The sequence below is a fragment of the Podarcis filfolensis genome (assembly GCF_964270895.1).
Source record: "Podarcis filfolensis genome assembly, chromosome: 13".
NCBI classification, from domain to species: domain Eukaryota; kingdom Metazoa; phylum Chordata; class Lepidosauria; order Squamata; family Lacertidae; genus Podarcis; species Podarcis filfolensis.
The window spans coordinates 29,665,075-29,682,187 of NC_139615.1; the positions used below are offsets into that span (position 1 = coordinate 29,665,075).

At 47.7% G+C, this 17,113-nt stretch overlaps 1 protein-coding gene across 6 annotated transcripts in view; it reads left to right on the forward strand.

Annotated features, from left to right (window-relative positions):
* The window catches only part of LOC310747921 (corticotropin-releasing factor receptor 1), a 78,012-nt gene extending 61,210 nt beyond the window's left edge, over nt 1–16,802 (forward strand). For all 6 annotated transcript variants that reach the window (XM_083583346.1, XM_083583347.1, XM_083583351.1 and 3 more), the window contains 9 exons: nt 1,061–1,167; nt 1,473–1,593; nt 3,481–3,634; nt 4,232–4,292; nt 7,897–7,969; nt 12,375–12,460; nt 13,460–13,595; nt 14,367–14,408; nt 15,696–16,802. In XM_083583346.1, coding sequence (XP_083439472.1) covers nt 1,061–1,167; nt 1,473–1,593; nt 3,481–3,634; nt 4,232–4,292; nt 7,897–7,969; nt 12,375–12,460; nt 13,460–13,595; nt 14,367–14,408; nt 15,696–15,836 — 921 coding nt within the window. In that variant the 3' untranslated portion in view covers nt 15,837–16,802. The remainder of the gene's footprint in view (nt 1–1,060; nt 1,168–1,472; nt 1,594–3,480; nt 3,635–4,231; nt 4,293–7,896; nt 7,970–12,374; nt 12,461–13,459; nt 13,596–14,366; nt 14,409–15,695) is intronic.
* Nucleotides 16,803–17,113: the final 311 nt, after the last annotated feature.

Here is a 17,113-nt window from a genome sequence, read left to right on the forward strand (position 1 = left end):
GCCAGTGTGGTGTAGTGGTTAAGAGCGGTAGACTTGTAATCTGGTGAACGGGTTCGCTTCTCCGCTCCTCCACATGCAGCTGCTGGGTGACCTTGGGCTAGTCACACTTCTTTGAAGTCTCTCAGCCCCACTCACCTCACAGAGTGTTTGTTGTGGGGGAGGAAGGGAAAGGAGAATGTTAGCCGCTTTGAGACTCCTTCAGGTAGTGATAAAGTGGGATATCAAATCCAAACTCTTCTTCTTCTTCTCCTCTTCCATCAATCATTGTGCACAGTTCTTCTCAGACCCTCTGATGCTCAGTATCCCTGGATCCTGCCATTACTTAGTAAAACCTATGGGAAGATGGTTCAGGAGTGGCAAAAGGAAGCATCTTATTCCCACGCATATAAAGAACAGGAAGAACGGTTGTAGCTCAGTGGTAGAGTACATATTTTTCATGCAGAAGGTTCCAGATTTCAGTTCTTGGTGTCTCTAAGAGGGCTGGGAAGATGTCTCCCTCCGAAACTATAGAGAGCTGCTGTCAGCCAATATAGACATCGCTGAGCTATGTGGACCAATGGTTGGGCTCAGTATTAAGCAACTTCTCGAACTGACTACCACTTATGCTGCTCCTTATAAAACATCATTAGCTAAACCCAGAATAGAAGGAGGAGGAGGAGATCATTTCACAGATGATCTAAAGGTCAACATGACGATAAAGGAGCTAAAGGGACCTGTGGCTCTCATGATGTTGCTAAGAGTCCGTTTCCCACCAATAGCAACCAGTGTTGCCCATGCTTAGGACTGATGGGAGTTGTAGTCCAGCAATGCCTAGAGGGTGCCAGATCCCTCCATCTCTGGTTTGAGGAAAGGGAAAGCATTGGATTCAGGGTAATGGCTAAGCAGATTCTGGTTGTTTAATGGAGGCTGCTTCCACCACTGGCTAGTGAAACAAAGTAAGAATATTGTGGCATTCTCTTTGGAGCATGGTTGAAAAGGTCTGAAGGAATTGGACTACAAATGATAGTTACTATGCTGTTGTGGCCCAATGCTGAACCTTTTCCTGCCTTTCCCCCTACAGAAGAGAAGCAAGTTGCACTACCATGTTGCTGTCATCATCAACTACCTTGGGCACTGCATTTCCCTGGCAGCACTGATAGCTGCTTTCGTCCTCTTCATGCGCCTGAGGTGAGTCAGGCCAAAGGGCCCACGAGATCATTTGAAGCAGCCTGCGCCTGCCTGTCACTGGCCAGATGTTTACACACTACAGCTCCTGCCAGCACAGCCATGCTAGCTGGGGCTGATGGGAGTTGAAGTCCCAAAAGCATTTGGAGGGTGTGCCGGGCTGGGGAAGGCTGATCTAAAAGTTAAAGAGAGGTAGGGGCAAGGCAATAACATGCAAGGGGAGGGGTTCTGCCTTGAGAGTGGGGCAGTTCATCCTTTGGGCCGTGCCTGTGCTGCCATTTTGCACGCTCCTTCCTTTTCTCCTCCAGGAGCATCCGCTGCCTACGAAACATTATCCACTGGAACTTGATCACTGCCTTCATTTTGCGGAACGCCACGTGGTTTGTGGTCCAGCTCACCATGAATCCAGAAGTCCATGAAAGCAACGTGGTAGGTTCTCCTCAGCCTGGCCTCAAATCTGGTGCTAGCAATTTGGCTTGGATGCCTGCTGGACTTTGGAAAACAAAACAAAAAAGCAAGGGGGATGAAGAAACTTTCCCCATGACCTTTGAGGTCGCTGCTTCTTGACCTGTTATATGGAAGTCAAGCCTTGAAAACATACATCTCTATCAGGGTCTCCAGCTGTTTGTGGACTACAATCCCCAGCATCCCTGACCACTGGTCCTGCTAGCTAGGGATGATGGGAGTTGTAGTCCAAAAACAGCTGGAGACCCAAGATTGGGAAACCCTGATCTATAGTGTAAAGCCCTAAGGTATTGTGAGCTGGTGATGATAGGGTTGCCATATTTCAAAAAATAAAAACCAGGACACCCCAAAAGTTGTTGAGCTTCCCCCCACAAAAAATGCCAAAAAAACACGATTTCTCGATTGACTTGCCTAAGATCCAGAACAAAATGCTGCCTTTTGGAAATCCCCTCACCCCGATGTCAATTCCTCCTTTGAAATCCCGGTAATGTACGTAAAAATCCAGACATATGGCATCCCTAGGTGATGAGGCCTCGTCAAGGGGCTGGAGCTGAGTGGTAGAGCATTTTGCAACATGCAGAAGGCTTCAGGATCACTTCCTGGCTTCTCCAGGTAGGCCTGGGAAGAAATGCTACCAATTAGTATATAGACCAACATGATCACGATCACTTTGCTTTAGCACCTTGAAAACATTGGCATGTCTTTAAGAGTTTAAAAGAGCCAGCTGATCAGGCCCATAAACCTGTCAGATATTTGCAAGTTGAACTGCAGGTATTTCACCATGACTGGTCCTACAGTAAGACCAAAAATGAAATTCTAATCCAGGTACCGTATTTTTCGCCCCATAGGACGCACCGGCCCATAGGACGCATCAAGTTTTTTGGGGGGGAAATAAAGGAAAAAAATTTTATTTCCCCCCCAGGCGCTTGTGGTGCCGGCAGCGGGGAGAAGCGCTCTTCTCCCCGCCGCCCGCCTTGAGATAGGTCCGGGGACAGCGGGGAGACGCGCTGCGCCTCCCAGCTGTCTCCAGAGCTTGCGGGGCAGGCAGTGGGGAGAAGCGCTCTTCTCCCTGCCGCCCTCAGACCAGGTCCGGGGACAGCGGGGAGACGCGCTGCGCCTCCCCGCTGTCCCCGGAGCTTGCAGGGCTGGCGGCGGGGTCTCCCCGCCGTCAGCCTCCAAACCACTTCGGGAGACAGCGGGATGGCGCGTTCCGCCTCCCTCTGTCCCCCGACCTTGTTGGGCTGGCGCTGGGGCTCTCCCCTCTCACTCTGCAGGCTTCAGCGAAAGCCTGCATTCGCCCTATAGGACGCACACACATTTCCCCTTCCTTTTTGGAGGGGAAAAAGTGCGTCCTATAGAGCGAAAAATACGGTATCTCCTTGTTGGATTTGCTGGCAGAAGCCAAGGCAGCCTGGCTGAGGCTGGCTGGAATTGCCGCCCCTAATTTCTAGAGGGCGCCATGTTGCTGAAGGCTGACGCTTTCAAGTCTGTTGATCTGAGTTACCCGGCAGCTGAGGTTCAGCCGGGGTCTCCTTAGTGTGAAAAGGAAGCTGAATTTCCATGAGCTCTAGCATCTTGAGAGTGATGCCGTAGTTTATTTGCAGATGGGTTGAGCTATCTTGCAGTTGGCTTTGCTTCGATCTGAAGGGTTGGGAATTTTAAAGCCGAAGGATGGAGCCTCAGCCTCACTGTTTATGAATGTGCAGCCATTAGCAGGCGAAAGGGGACGATGCTAAGCTGTTCAGAGTAGCCGTGTCCTCATAGAGGTAGGGTAGGCTTGCTTGTGGCTAGGATTTGTGGGGCTGTTTCCTCTTAATTCATCCATTCTGCCTGTTCTCTCACCACACACAGCCCTGGTGCCGCCTCGTCACAGCTGCCTACAACTACTTCCACGTCACCAATTTCTTCTGGATGTTTGGCGAGGGCTGCTACCTTCACACGGCCATCGTCCTCACCTATTCGACAGACAAGCTGAGGAAATGGATGTTCATCTGCATCGGCTGGTGTGAGTGGCAAGGAGAGGGGTGGCTGTAGCCTATCCTGCAGGGTAGCCAGGCGACAAAGGGATAGCTCAGAGTATGAGACTCTCCACCTCAAGGTCGTGGGTTCGAGTCCCATGTTGGCCGAAAGATTCAAGGGGGTTGGATTAGACTCAGAACTCCGCTGGTGTTCAGGAGTACTTTTTTGTTTATCATGTATACCTTTTCAGAATCTGAAAGCACATTCTGGAGTTAAGCCATAGGGACCCAGTGTGCCTTTGTTATACGCTCAGAGGCACCATCATGCATTCTAGTATGGGCAACAGGGCCTGAGGCTGAGCTGCGATGATTCCAGGGGCACAAATTAACCTATTCGCTCTGCAGATGCTCAGAAGCACTCTCATTCTCACTCATTATAGGAGCACTGAGCCCTCACACAAGAAATAACAGGCTCTGCGTCTGAGCTTAGGAAATAGCACTGCGATAGTTTCGCTCGGTATGGGTGGGTCCCTGAGCTGAGGCCACATATCCCATTTGCTCCCCCAACTACCACAACCCCTTGCCTTAATGCCAGGTCATTCCTTACCGGATGCCCTGAGACCTGTCTTTGCTTTCATCCACAGGCATCCCTTTCCCCATCATCATCGCTTGGGCCATTGGGAAACTCTACTATGACAATGAGAAGTAAGTCAGCCCTAGTGTGTCTCTCTCTCTCTCTCTCTCTCTCTCCCCCCCCCCATCCTGCTTTTCTGCTGCTATGGTAATGGCTTCTAGAGCAGGCTTGCACAGCCTTGGAGTGGGTGCTAACGGAGGGATCTGGGGGTGGAAGGAGGGAAGCTCTGCTGGCATTTCTCCGCTTTGCACAAAGGCAATCAGGAGCAGACTTGGGGGCGATTTTAGCAGACAAGCAAGAAATCAGGAGTGGCCTTGCTTGCAGGCAGGCAGTGTTCTTCCCCCACTCTGCCAACTACCACCCCAACCACCCATGAACCAAACAAAAAGCTCTTTACCTGCACCAAGAATGTGGATCAGTGGCTCTCAAACTTTTTGGAGGCCACCACTCCTTTCGTTCCATAAACTCACCCCAGGGCCCCCTAACCTATAAAAAGCGCTACTCAGAATAGTGAAATGCACCACCCACTAAGGGAGATGATAGTGCAATGAAATTTGAAACTGTGGCAATTAATTGCACGTGCATTCAAAGTCCAATTACTTAGTTTAATTAATCAGCAAAACTGATGAATGCTTGATCCAGTGATACCAGCTTTTCAAAGTCTGATAGTCATTTATATCTCCAGCACCCCCTGCCACCTTTTGGCACCCTCCTAAGTGATCCTGCCATCCCCTGGTGGGCAGTACCATCCACTTTGAGAACCTTGGATGTAGGTGTTTAAATTTCAGGGATATCCTAGTCCCAATGGATAGGATTAGTTCAGGGAATGGAAACCTCTAACCAGTGGGGCAGATTAGGCACTCCCCATTAGGCCTATCAGGCTGTTCTGCCAGGCCCACCTGCCCTCCACTTGATGTCACATGTCAGGTGTGAGGCAGGTAAAGCAACAGCTGGGCTGAAAAGAAGCCCATAGGATCAGTGGCACCTGCAAAGACCTGTGTAGAGTGAGTGCCCTGCTTGGCTCTCTCCTAGCGCCAACAATCAGCTGGTTGTCAGGGCTTCGAGGGCCGTGTATCTGTTGCACTGGCTCCCGGTGGAGTGTCAGGTCAGGTTTAAGATGCTGGTTTTGACCTTTAAAGCCCTTTGTGGCTTAGGGCCCTCGTAGTTACGGGACTGCCTCTCCTGGTATGCCCCGCAGAGGACCTTAAGGTCCATAAATAATCATAGTTTAGATGTCCCAGGCCCTAAGGAAGTTAGATTATCCTCCACCAGGGCCTTCTCAGTGATGGCTCTGACCTGGTGGAATGCTCTGTCCCCAGGATTTAACTTCCTTCCGCAGGGCCTGTAAGACAGAGCTATTCCGCCTGGCTTTCAATTTGAACTTAGCCTGATCTTTTATTCCCCTTCCTTCCCTCCCCCTCCCCTTTTTATGAAGATTACCCACTCTGGGATCCCACAGCTAATTCTCCCCTGGTCTCTTTGCTGGCCCAAATAGGACTAATTTAGTCAGCTAGCCCTGGTGATCATCTAATGTTTATTGGATGGGTTTTCCCCCTAAATTGATTTTTGAATTCTGAATTTATTGTTATTCACGTTTTATACTGTATTTTGTGCTGTTCTTTGTTGCATCAATTAAGTGTTTTAAATTTGTTGTTAGCCGCCCTGAGCCCAATTTTCTGAACCGGGAAGGGTGGGGTATAAATAAATTATTATTATTATCATCATCATCATTATCCACCCAGGGCTAAAGCAACTCACCTGACATGATTATGATGTCAGGTGATTGGCAAGTGGGCGGCCCCTTGTGGGAGTGTTGCAAGCAACTTAGAATCAGGAAAACAGTGTGGGAGTGGAAGGGGATTAACCCACTCTTTTCCCAAGCGCTGCATTTCAAACCCAGCTTGCTCTCCCCACCTGCAGCTACTTTTATAAGAAACAGAATTTTTGAACAAGCTAGAGGTCCCATCCCAAATTTCCTAACATTTCTGCGTCCTTTGGCCCTTCATAGTGGGTTGAGCAGAGGTGAAGGAAGGAACGTTTAGCGTGCTCCCCGATTCTCTGTTCTGTAGCTAAAAAAAGTAGGCTAAAATAGGAAGATTCAGCAAATCTAGACAAACTTGCACAATTTATGGAGGTAGCAGAATTAAACTACTTGGTGATTTATTTTTTTAAAGTGTAAACACAGCACTGGGCATTGCTAATGAAACACCATCGTGGGAGGTCCCCCCCCCCCCCAGTTAAAGCAGCCTGGGATTTAATGAGAGGGTCTTATGCCTTTCCCTCTGGGCCCTTGATCCTGCTTTCCCAGGGACTTGCTAATGGAGGACATAGCAGCCCCCTGGCAAGTTGCTTCCATGGCCATTAATCACGCAGGCGAGCAGGATTGATTTGGGCTGGCCGCCATTTGCCTTAATTATCAGCCATGGCTTCTGGCTTTCAAGTAAGTTCTGGCTGTGGCTATGGCTGAAACCAGTCACCCACCCTCTTGTTGGGGGTTGCAAGCCACTTAGAAAGGTCTTCTTGGCGGGTTTTTAGAAAATTATTCTTTCCCCTGACACCTTTCCCTGCCATTCTCAGCAACTACGGTCTTGAGGGGTGGTGAGTGGTGACAGTAACTCAGATTATGAGGTTCAAGCTGGGCGATGCAATAAATGCATGGTTTCATGTGTCTTGCTGAAAGAAAGAAAGAAAGAAAGAAAGAAAGAAAGAGAAAATAAATAGCAGGAATGAGACAGTGGGCTTGATCAGGGTAATGGTATCATGCATGGTAGGGGGTGGTTTCATTTTCTCTCCCAACTCCTCCTTCCCAACTGCACTGGTTTCATTTTCTTCCCCAAAGCTGCTATTTGTTTTGACAGGGAAGCCTGACATTGGTGGTAGCAGCTGTTTCCTTCTGGGTGCAAACAGCAGTATTGGGGTGTAGGGGTGTGGGTGATTATCTTCATTGGGACCATGGCATGGGAGGAAGGGTTAAAAACCACCCCTTCTGACACTTCCTGACACTTAGGTAAAGGTAAAGGGACCCCTGACCATTAGGTCCAGTCGTGACCGACTCTGGGGTTGCAGCGCTCATCTTGCTTTATTGGCCGAGGGAGCCGGCGTACAGCTTCCACGTCATGTGGCCAGCATGACTAAGCCGCTTATGGCGAACCAGAGCAGCACACGGAAACACCATTTACCTTCCCGCTGGAGCGGTACCTATTTATCTACTTGCACTTTGATGTGCTTTCGAACTGCTAGGTTGGCAGGAGCATGGACCAAGCAACGGGAGCTCACCCCGTCATGGGGATTCGAACCACCAACCTTCTGATCGGCAAGTCCTAGGCTCTGTGGTTTAACCCACAGCGCCACCCGCGTCCTGACACTTACCTATCCCTAAATATGCCGGCTGTTTGTTTTCATCAAATAGATGTGTGTGAAATGTGTCGTACGTTTTTCATTTCATCCAGTTTTGGTCCTGGTCTTCCAGCCTTGAATTTCTTCTTCCTCATCCTACATGTGTTAGGAGGAGGTTTTGGCCAAGGAAAAGCACTCTGCCCATGCCCAGAGATGCTCTTTCTTTATTATATCCTGTGTCAGAAATGGATTTGAGGCCTGGACTCTGGTTCAGCTTCAACCGTGGATGAAGTTAAATCCTCACTGTGGTTTCTTTGTGCTCTGCATTCTGAATTACAGGTGCTGGTTTGGAAAACGAGCAGGGATTTATACTGACTACATCTACCAAGGTCCCATGATACTGGTGCTGTTGGTAAGAGCAGAAGTCCCTTCCTTCCCACTCTCAATACTTTTTCGGGGTACAGTGGGGGGGGCGGAGGCTGCTTTTGCGGCTAAGGTGATGTAAGAACAAAAGAGGCCAAGACTCCAGTACCTTTTCATAATTGTGCAGAAATGGGAGCATCAGCAGCAAAAGCTGATCATAGGGGCCAGACCGATCCATCAGTGGGAAATTCTGCACTAAAATTTCCTATTCTACCCAAATACAATAGCTCTGTCATTCTCTTGCATCTGGTCCTTCTGGAAGTAACCCCCTTGCAGTTTTGCACGTTTTTGCAGAATGCCTAGGAGGGACACTTTTTAAATTTATTTTCAGCCAAACAAGATGTGATGCAAGCCATGCATGAAGTTAAACCAGTCCTGATAGTTTCATTTTCACACATCTTAGATGGGAAGGAACTAGAGGCGTCACCTTGGGCTGAATATTAGGGAGGCCCAGCAGCATGGCACACACGTGACATGGCATGCCTGTGACGTCGCATGCCCAACATGCGCATAGTTGCAAGGAGGCCTTGCCCAGTGCAGCGCAGCTTCAATGGCCACAGTTCCTCCTCTCTCACACTCAGGAGGAGCTTGCCTTTGATGCTGTGCTGGCTCAGCTGTTTGGCCTCCTCCACCCCCTCAACATTTGCAGGGCTGAGACCCCTGCTAAGGAATATTGAGGGGCATGATGACAGTCTGCCCCCTAGAGTCAGCACTCCTGGAAGAGACTCTGTATTTGATCACTGCTTTTTCACTTATGGTTGGGGGGGGGGGATACTGGCTCCAAGCATATCTTCCCCTGCAGGGAAAAAAGTTTAAAGGGGACAATTTCCATAAAGGCTGACTCCCTTTGGAATAAAAATTGTCCAGACTTGTAATTATTATTCAAAGCTTTACTAACCAAACTTCTTCAAAAACAGGTACAAAGGAATCAATGGTACACCCAGAATGTTGTATAAAGCATGTACATATCCAAGAATATATTCTTAAATATATAATTACAACCAGAGCTGAGATCAGTGCTCTGTCTTTCCCATAGCCTTCATTACACTGCATCCAGCCTGGAGAGGCTTCTTATCACATCCTTCTCTCACTATGCCTGGGAACAAAAGGCAATCCCCTTCAAAATGGCAGATTTGCAATTGAATACCTTAATCATGTGATCTAAAGTTAAACACTCACGTGAGTGCTAGCAGAGAACAACAACAGTTAATTATCAACCCAGCTAGAGGCTGAGAGAGAGCTTCCTTCTAGCCAGTGGAATTTTCCGATGTTACACCCTTACCAACATGCATACAGGCGTTCTGCATTTCAGTGTGTGATTAAACAATTAGCACTCCACACCTAGGGTGGCGTGATGCAAAGGAGGGGACTTGCACCTTTAATAAGTTGCATAGCAAAGGGAATTTTCAGCCGATGGAGCCTACGTGACAAGCTCCAACTGCTGAAATAAACAACTATTAAAGATGCTGGAGGCCCCCATCCCTGTTTTGTATTTGACCACCTGATCCACATCAAATTCAGACATGGTTTTTAAATTAAAAAAATAATAATCCAAAAGTTTCCTGCATCACATCTAATTGGGCTCTTCCTTCCATCTATCCCTCCCACTCTTCCTTTCCTTATTGCTTTTGCCATCTTGGCACAATTTCTATCTTGCGCGAGCTCAACACTACCACCGGCACCGCTACCAACTGAACACAGCACAATTCGCACACCTCCCCTGCCTCCAGCAAATTTGTTAATGATGTTATTTGATGAGGATAATAGCAGCCGCTATCAGGCAGCCTAGGCTGATGCAGAGGCCTGGGGGGAAAGTCAGAGGCGATTTGTCTAGTTAGAGGGCCTGCCGCGCCGCCTGAGGAGATTGCTGCCGCCTCTGCCCTCTGGGCAGCCACTTTGTAACACTTCCTGAATCCTCATGCCTAATTTCCCTCAGGATTAGTGCTTCTGGAGGAGGCCAGAGAGCGAAAGAAGGCATAAGGGTTCCTCGCGTGTTATCTGGACAAATGTTAAATCAAAGCAGCCTCCCTCTGGGAGAACTTTCGGTCTGAGCTGGGCTCGATCCCATTCTTCCATCTTGATCTCATTCTCTCTTTGTCAGAGACAAAGTAAAGTAGGGTCTTCATTACCTCTTCAGAAACCCTGAATCACCTCCCAGCATTCCTTTGTTATGTTAAAAGAGGCCATTATTATTATTATTTGCCTTTTATTCATCTTTTTTAAAGCACTCACCTGCTCGCTGCAGGCAATGAGGAACTCCACGTAGGTGAGGAGGCTGGTGCATGAAGGACAGATCCCTCCATCTCTCCCTCTGCTGGTCTGCTTGATAGACAGCAACTTTTGAACAAGCCCACGAAGAGGCTAGCAGCTTGCGTTCCCATCTTGGTTGCGGAGGACGCGCATTCTACCAGCCTCTTAGCAGACTAGTAACTTTGGCTTATTGACAAGGCTGGAGTAATACTACAGTGCTTGCTATAATAAAAAGCAAGCCAAACGCGTAAAAACACTCGTGAGGGGTTTTGTGGCATTACTATAGAACTCAGAAAGCTCAGTTTCATATATAGATGTGATCCATTTCACATGGACTGCAAGAAGATCAAACCTATCCATTCTTATGGAAGTCAGCCCTGAGTGCTCGCTGGAAGGACAGATCCTGAAGCTGAGGCTCCAATACTTTGGCCACCTCATGAGAAGAGAAGACTCCCTGGAAAAAACCCTGATGTTGGGAAAGATTGAGGGCACAAGGAGAAGGGGAGAGCAGAGGACGAGATGGTTGGATAGTGTCTTCGAAGCTACAAACATGAGTCTGACCAAACTGCGGGAGGCAGTGGAAGACAGAAGTGCCTGGCGTGCTCTGGTCCATGGGGTCACGAAGAGTCAGACATGACTAAATGACTAAACAACAACATTTCACATGCTGATCTCACTCCCAAAACACAAACGTAAAAGTGTGTGTGTGGTTTGTGTGTGTGTGTGTGTGTGTGTGTGTGTACATATAAATTGTTATGAAGACGTACAGAACATTTTAAGAACTTTCCCAGCAAGGGGGTAGCAGCATAACCCTAACCATGTCTACTCAGAAGTAAGTGCTGCTGAATTCAGTGGGACTTAAGTCCCAGATAAGTGGGTTTGGGATTCCGTAGGCTTTTAAACCCGTAATGTGAACCTGACTTGAGAAGTACAAGGTGAGTGAAATGAAGGAAATGAGGGCTGCTTCTCAGGTAAAGGAATCCAGTTCTCAAGTGTTCTCTCTTCTCATGGAAGGAGGTCCTTTTTTTTTCTTTAAGCAAGAGATGCATCTTTCTTGTGACATGCTTCTCCCCTAATTTTTTCCGGCGTTTTGAAAACTGATTTTAAAAGTGCTGCAGGGATTTCTTGGAAGTGGGGTGGTATCTTATGAGTTGGTGATGTTGAGACAATAGTCACTGGGCATCCCCCATAACCAGCTTCTCCCGAGCTCTCTCTGGGGAACTGCAAAACCATTTTTTTTTATTTATTACTCCTTAAGGCAGGAATATATATATATATATGGGCTGTCAAGCCCACCCCTGCAACTCTTAAAATGTTAGATCTGTCTTTACTTATAGCTGTGGGCCAAAACAAGAGGGTTCGACAAATACAAAACGCTGCAAGTGGAATGAAATGTCATTGACCTAATTTATCAGCAAAACCATCAATCACATTTGCTTTAACAAACTGCTCTGCAACAAGAAGTAATTCAGTATTTGCTGGCAGGCCAATAAAACAACCCAGCTTGAAATGGGAGGAAACCCTCTACATCTCTAATCTTCGCAAACAGTGGACAGTCCAAACTGTAAGGAAAGCTGGAGCTTCTGCAGCCAATGAAACAGATTTCAAACGGCCATATACAAATTTCTGTGGCCTGATCAGTAAATAATTTTACTGTACACACCTACCTTGCTTTTCATAAAGGAGCTTGGCATATTTTGGGGAGACAGAGCAATTATCTGAGGGTTTATTTTGCATCACATCCAGAATGTGGTTGTCACTATCCCCCCCCCCTCCTTATTTCCACTCCTAAAAAGCATTAACTCTGAGGTCCAACTAAGCTCTGAAGACTTTTAAAGCAAGATTAGATTTCAGATTAATATTGTTCTGTCAGATGAAATAATGGCCGTTTGTTTTTGCAATACCTGAGAGAGTAGCTCCCCCTAGTGGAAGAGAGAGTAAACCGGACTGGAAATGTTAACTTCTGTTGAGATCCATTCAGGTGGTCCTCAAGCACGGACTGATTTTGAAAACTTGCCCTAGAAAACAGGTGTGCACCACCCTGATGGGGGGGGGGGTGACAAAATGTCATTTTGCATTGGTGATGGAGGCGTTTCTTTATACACTTACACCACCACTTAATCTCGTTTCTGTGTCTATTGCAGATCAACTTTATCTTTTTATTCAACATTGTCAGAATCCTGATGACGAAGCTTCGGGCCTCGACCACCTCAGAGACAATACAGTACAGGTATCGGTGCAAGAACACAGGTGGGGAATGGGTGGCCAGAGTTTATGATAGGGGCTATGCTAAACCACTGTTCTGACTCCTCAACTCAAATATATTGTGCAAATTGAGCAGGTTTCTATTATTGCTTTGCAGAATTTATTGATTCTGTTAACCGTAAGAGTACTGAAGAGAAGGCCCACTTGCTCTCCCTAGCTACAGAAAGCCCTGCTCATCAGCCCTTTTAACTTTTAAAAGGCACGAGTCTGGTAACCCAGATGCAGGATGTAAGGCTCAGGGCTTACTCTGAGCCAGAGGTCAATTCTAGAATTTGCCCTGAACCGGGACCAACCCTCTCCCACTTGGGCCACTGCAATGTGCTCTACACGGGGCTGCCATTCGGGACTGACTCGGAAACTACAACTAATCCAGAATGCAGCTGCTAGACTGCTACCTGGGATATATCATACTGAGAGCCAGTGTGGTGTAGTGGTTAAGAGTGGTAGACTCGTAATCTGGTGAACCGGGTTCGATTCCCTGCTCCTCCACATGCAGCTGCTGGGTGACCTTGGGCCAGTCACACTTCTTTGAAGTCTCTCAGCCCCACTCACCTCACAGAGTGTTTGTTGTGGGGGAGGAAGGGAACGGAGAATGCTAGCCGCTTTGAGACTCCTTAGGGCAGTGATAAAGCGGGATATCAAATCCAAACTCTTCTTCTTCTTCATTTTCAAGTGTTGTTCTTTGTGGAAGGTTCCCTGCAAGTGGAAGTCTAAGCACACTAGAAGTTCTAGCTATCATTCTATTTGCTGCTATAGAGTCCCATTTGCAGGAAGTGGCTTTGGAATATATATATTTATGAATTTAGGAATGTGATCCTTGCCTCAGTCCACCCTTTGGACTCTACCACCTCATTCCCACTTCATTCTGCTACATGTGTAGACCCAATCCTAACCATTGGCGAGGGGACACTGGGGTGCCAGTCTGGAATTGGCTTGGATTTTAACTCCTGTGCTGTTCCTTCAGAAAAGCTGTGAAGGCTACCCTTGTGCTCCTTCCTTTGCTGGGCATTACCTACATGCTTTTCTTCGTCAACCCCGGTGAAGATGAAATATCCCGGGTAGTCTTCATCTACTTCAACTCTGTCTTGGAGTCCTTCCAGGTATGGAAAACCTTGTGGAAACTAGATCCCAAATGCATTTGGGGTTAAGGGGTGCGAAATTCATGCAGAATCTTATAACTCGAAATTGCTTGCAATAACTTCAGTGTATTTATTTTAGATGTTGTTTTAAATCGCATTATCCCTACCCACTGGTGATTCCAAACTAGGGTTTCTGTTGGACATATATGAGTTTTAGAAAGGGGGGGGGACCACAGTGAGATATCAAAATCGGCAGCATGAAACTTCCTTAAAATTCACTTGCAAGGCTTATCTCCCAAGGGTTGACTTTCATATGGAAAATTTGTAGCAAAAAAAATAAATACTTAAATCTGATTTGGGAATTTGTTTTGTTTTGGCTCTGGTAGAATCACTGCACGCCCAGCTCCAGGGACCATTTACTAACCTCATCATGTTCCTCCTCCTCTTCCCAGGGCTCTAGGAAACCTGTCTGCATGGTCCAGATCTCAGCATTGTATTTGCAAAGTGATGAGATTGTGCTGTTGAGCATGCAAAGATTTCATTATGTGAAGATTGCATCTCATTCCCCACTCTGTGTCTATTCTCTCTCCCCACCCCACCCCCAGCCCATCTCCCAAACATCTTGGATTATAAGGCAAGGTTTACAGATCAAAGTATTGAGCCCTGGCACTTACCATTTAAAAATGGAAAACAGCCCCATAGGAAGCGCCCACAGGAAGCACGGTGCAAAAGGCTGCGGTTATTTCTCTCTTTCCCAAAGCTTGACTATGCTATTCTTTCTTCTCTATTCAGGGCTTTTTTGTCTCTGTCTTCTACTGCTTCCTGAACAGTGAGGTGAGCCAGGGTTGGGGAATGAGTGGGCAGAGATGGGGGAGGCTAGCTGGGTCTCAGCTTGCATGCTGCCCAATCTATCATTCAGCCTTTTGAAAAACAGATGAATCGCCAGATCAAGGGGTTGGCACAGGGGCAAGATCAATTACTATGGACAGAGACAAATCATCCCAAAGCAGAGGATGAAACCTCATGCTTAGGAGAACAGGATGACAGCAGAACTGGTGCTTCTGCATATGAAGCAGTACAAACTGCCTCTTTGTCAAAACATCCCTGCAGGGGAAAGCTCAGGAAAATGACCGTGCTACGACATCTCTCCCTTTGAGCAATTTTTCTATGACCAATCCATTTCAAATTGAAGCATTTTATGTTGCCCCCTCTCTTGCTGCCTGTAGCACTCAGGTGGAATAGCTCCAGGAAAGTTAAGATTTTACACTGCATGGTGACACTCACATTTTTTAAAGAATATTTTTTTTTTTACATATTCATCCTTGGAGACCCTATGGAATCAGAGGTGGCCATTAATCCTGATTAACTCACCAGTAGCCTACTAATATAGGGACGCGGGTGGCGCTGTGGGTTAAACCTCAGTGCCTAGGACTTGCCAATCAGAAGGTCAGCGGTTCGAATCCTCGCAACGGGGTGAGCTCCCGTTGCTCGGTCCCTGCTCCTGCCAACCTAGCAGTTCGAAAGCACGTCAAAGTGCAAGTAGATAAATAGGTACCGCTCCAGTGGGAAGGTAAACGGCGTTTCCGTGCGCTGCTCTGGTTTGCCAGAAGCGGCTTAGTCATGCTGGCCACATGACGCGGAAGCTGTACGCCGGCTCCCTCGGCCAGTAAAGCGAGATGAGCGCCGCAACCCCATAGTTGGTCACGCCTGGACCTAATGGTCAGGGGTCCCTTTACCTTTACCTTAGCATACTAATATAAAGTGCAAGAAGGCTGCTAGTCCTACAGATTCACAGAGGCACCCCTATGCTGTGAATAACTTTGGGAAAGGATATTTTCAGTGTGTACAGCCCCTTCTACCGCCGGGAACAAGACCCCAAAGTTCTTCCACCTGCTGAAGCTTTCCTGTAGATGTACTTGGAACTCCAACTCCTATCAGCCACAGCCAAATGGTCAGGGACGATGGGAGTTGTAGTCCAGCAGCACCTGAAAGGCTGCTGGTGGTCCATCCCCCATCCCTTCACAAGCCTTGTTCTCCATTAAATCTGTCACCCCTTTTTAATTGGCAGATGACCCCTTTATTTACAGTACATGTATGGGTGTTTGTGGCCTGTCTCCCCAGGTTCGCTCTGCAGTCCGGAAGAGATGGCACCGGTGGCAAGACAAGCACTCCATCCGAGCCAGAGTCGCCAGGGCTATGTCCATCCCCACCTCCCCAACACGCGTCAGCTTCCATAGCATCAAGCAGTCGACGGCTCTCTGAGGCTGCTGCTCTGAACCGTGGGGCCAATACCTTTTGCTGAAGTTGTGGGACAGGACAGGACAGGACAGGACTTGCCAGCTGCAAAAGACAGGATTTTTGTTGCCTCCCCCTCCGGAGTTCTGGCGCAGAAAAGTCCCCGGAGATTGTCGCCAGCATTCTGTTAGCTGAAGCCTCATATTCTACGTGGCTAGAATTGCAAGTCTCGGGAGGTTCTGGTGGCTCTGAAGCGACAGGAAGTCGGAGGTGACAGCCCCAACATCCCGTCCTTCGAAGGTGTGGCTTACTTCACTTTCCCATGCCGTCTGGAGCTCTTTGGTCAATTCGCTAACAGATCGGGGAAAGGGTTATGAAATCACACAAGTGCTGTGGAAAGAGCAGAGGGGTGGGTGGTTCACTCTCCAACTAAAAAAAACACAAAACCCTCCACTGGAGTTGATAGATAAGCAAAACCAAAGGAAGAGGTTCTTTTTGGGAACTCCCTAGCTACAAGATGCTGAGTTGGCCACTGACATATTTTACAGGATCTGAATGGTTCAGGAAGGATACATATGTGGCTAATAGCCAAAAAAGAGCCAAAAGCACAAACTCTGAATTCAGGGCTGCCGACTACCTGATCCTGGGGATTGAAAAGAGCAGGTGGACATCCCCATCACACCTGCTTGTCACCTTCCTTCGGACATCTCTTTTAACCATTTGTGAGAATGCTGAGCGGGAGCCAACAGTGCCATTCCAGTGTTCTTCCTCATTCCAGCTGCTGCAGCAGCCGCCAAAACAGGAGCTGATGCCTTGTAAATCCTCTGACCTCAGCAAGGCTACCAACCCAGTATTTCCATAGTCTGCTGAATAGTTGTTTCAGTTTGCACCAAACTTATGCCCATGGGAAGCCCCCTTGAGCCCCAAAGTGGAAGGAGGGTATTCATGCATTTGTTTTGATATCTCTGAATAAAGACCACCACCATCCCAGTCCCTGCTTGCACTTTTCTATTTTTTAAGAATTATATGTTGGAGAATTGCTCTGAGTCAGGCCCTTTCTCCCACCCAAGGGAACCGAGCAAGGCCTCTGCATATTCTGTAATAAGCACCACACACATGTGTATATGAAACAGCACTGGACACAAAATCCAGCAGCCTGAAAATCTCAGCTTTTTGTTAGTTTTGAGTTTTACAAGCAAGCTTCTAGTCCTTATACATGTCAAGATAGATCTGAAAATAAATGAGCATGATATATGAACCAGGTGAGATCTCAGAAGCCAGGGAGTCTGAGAAGGATCCCTGTG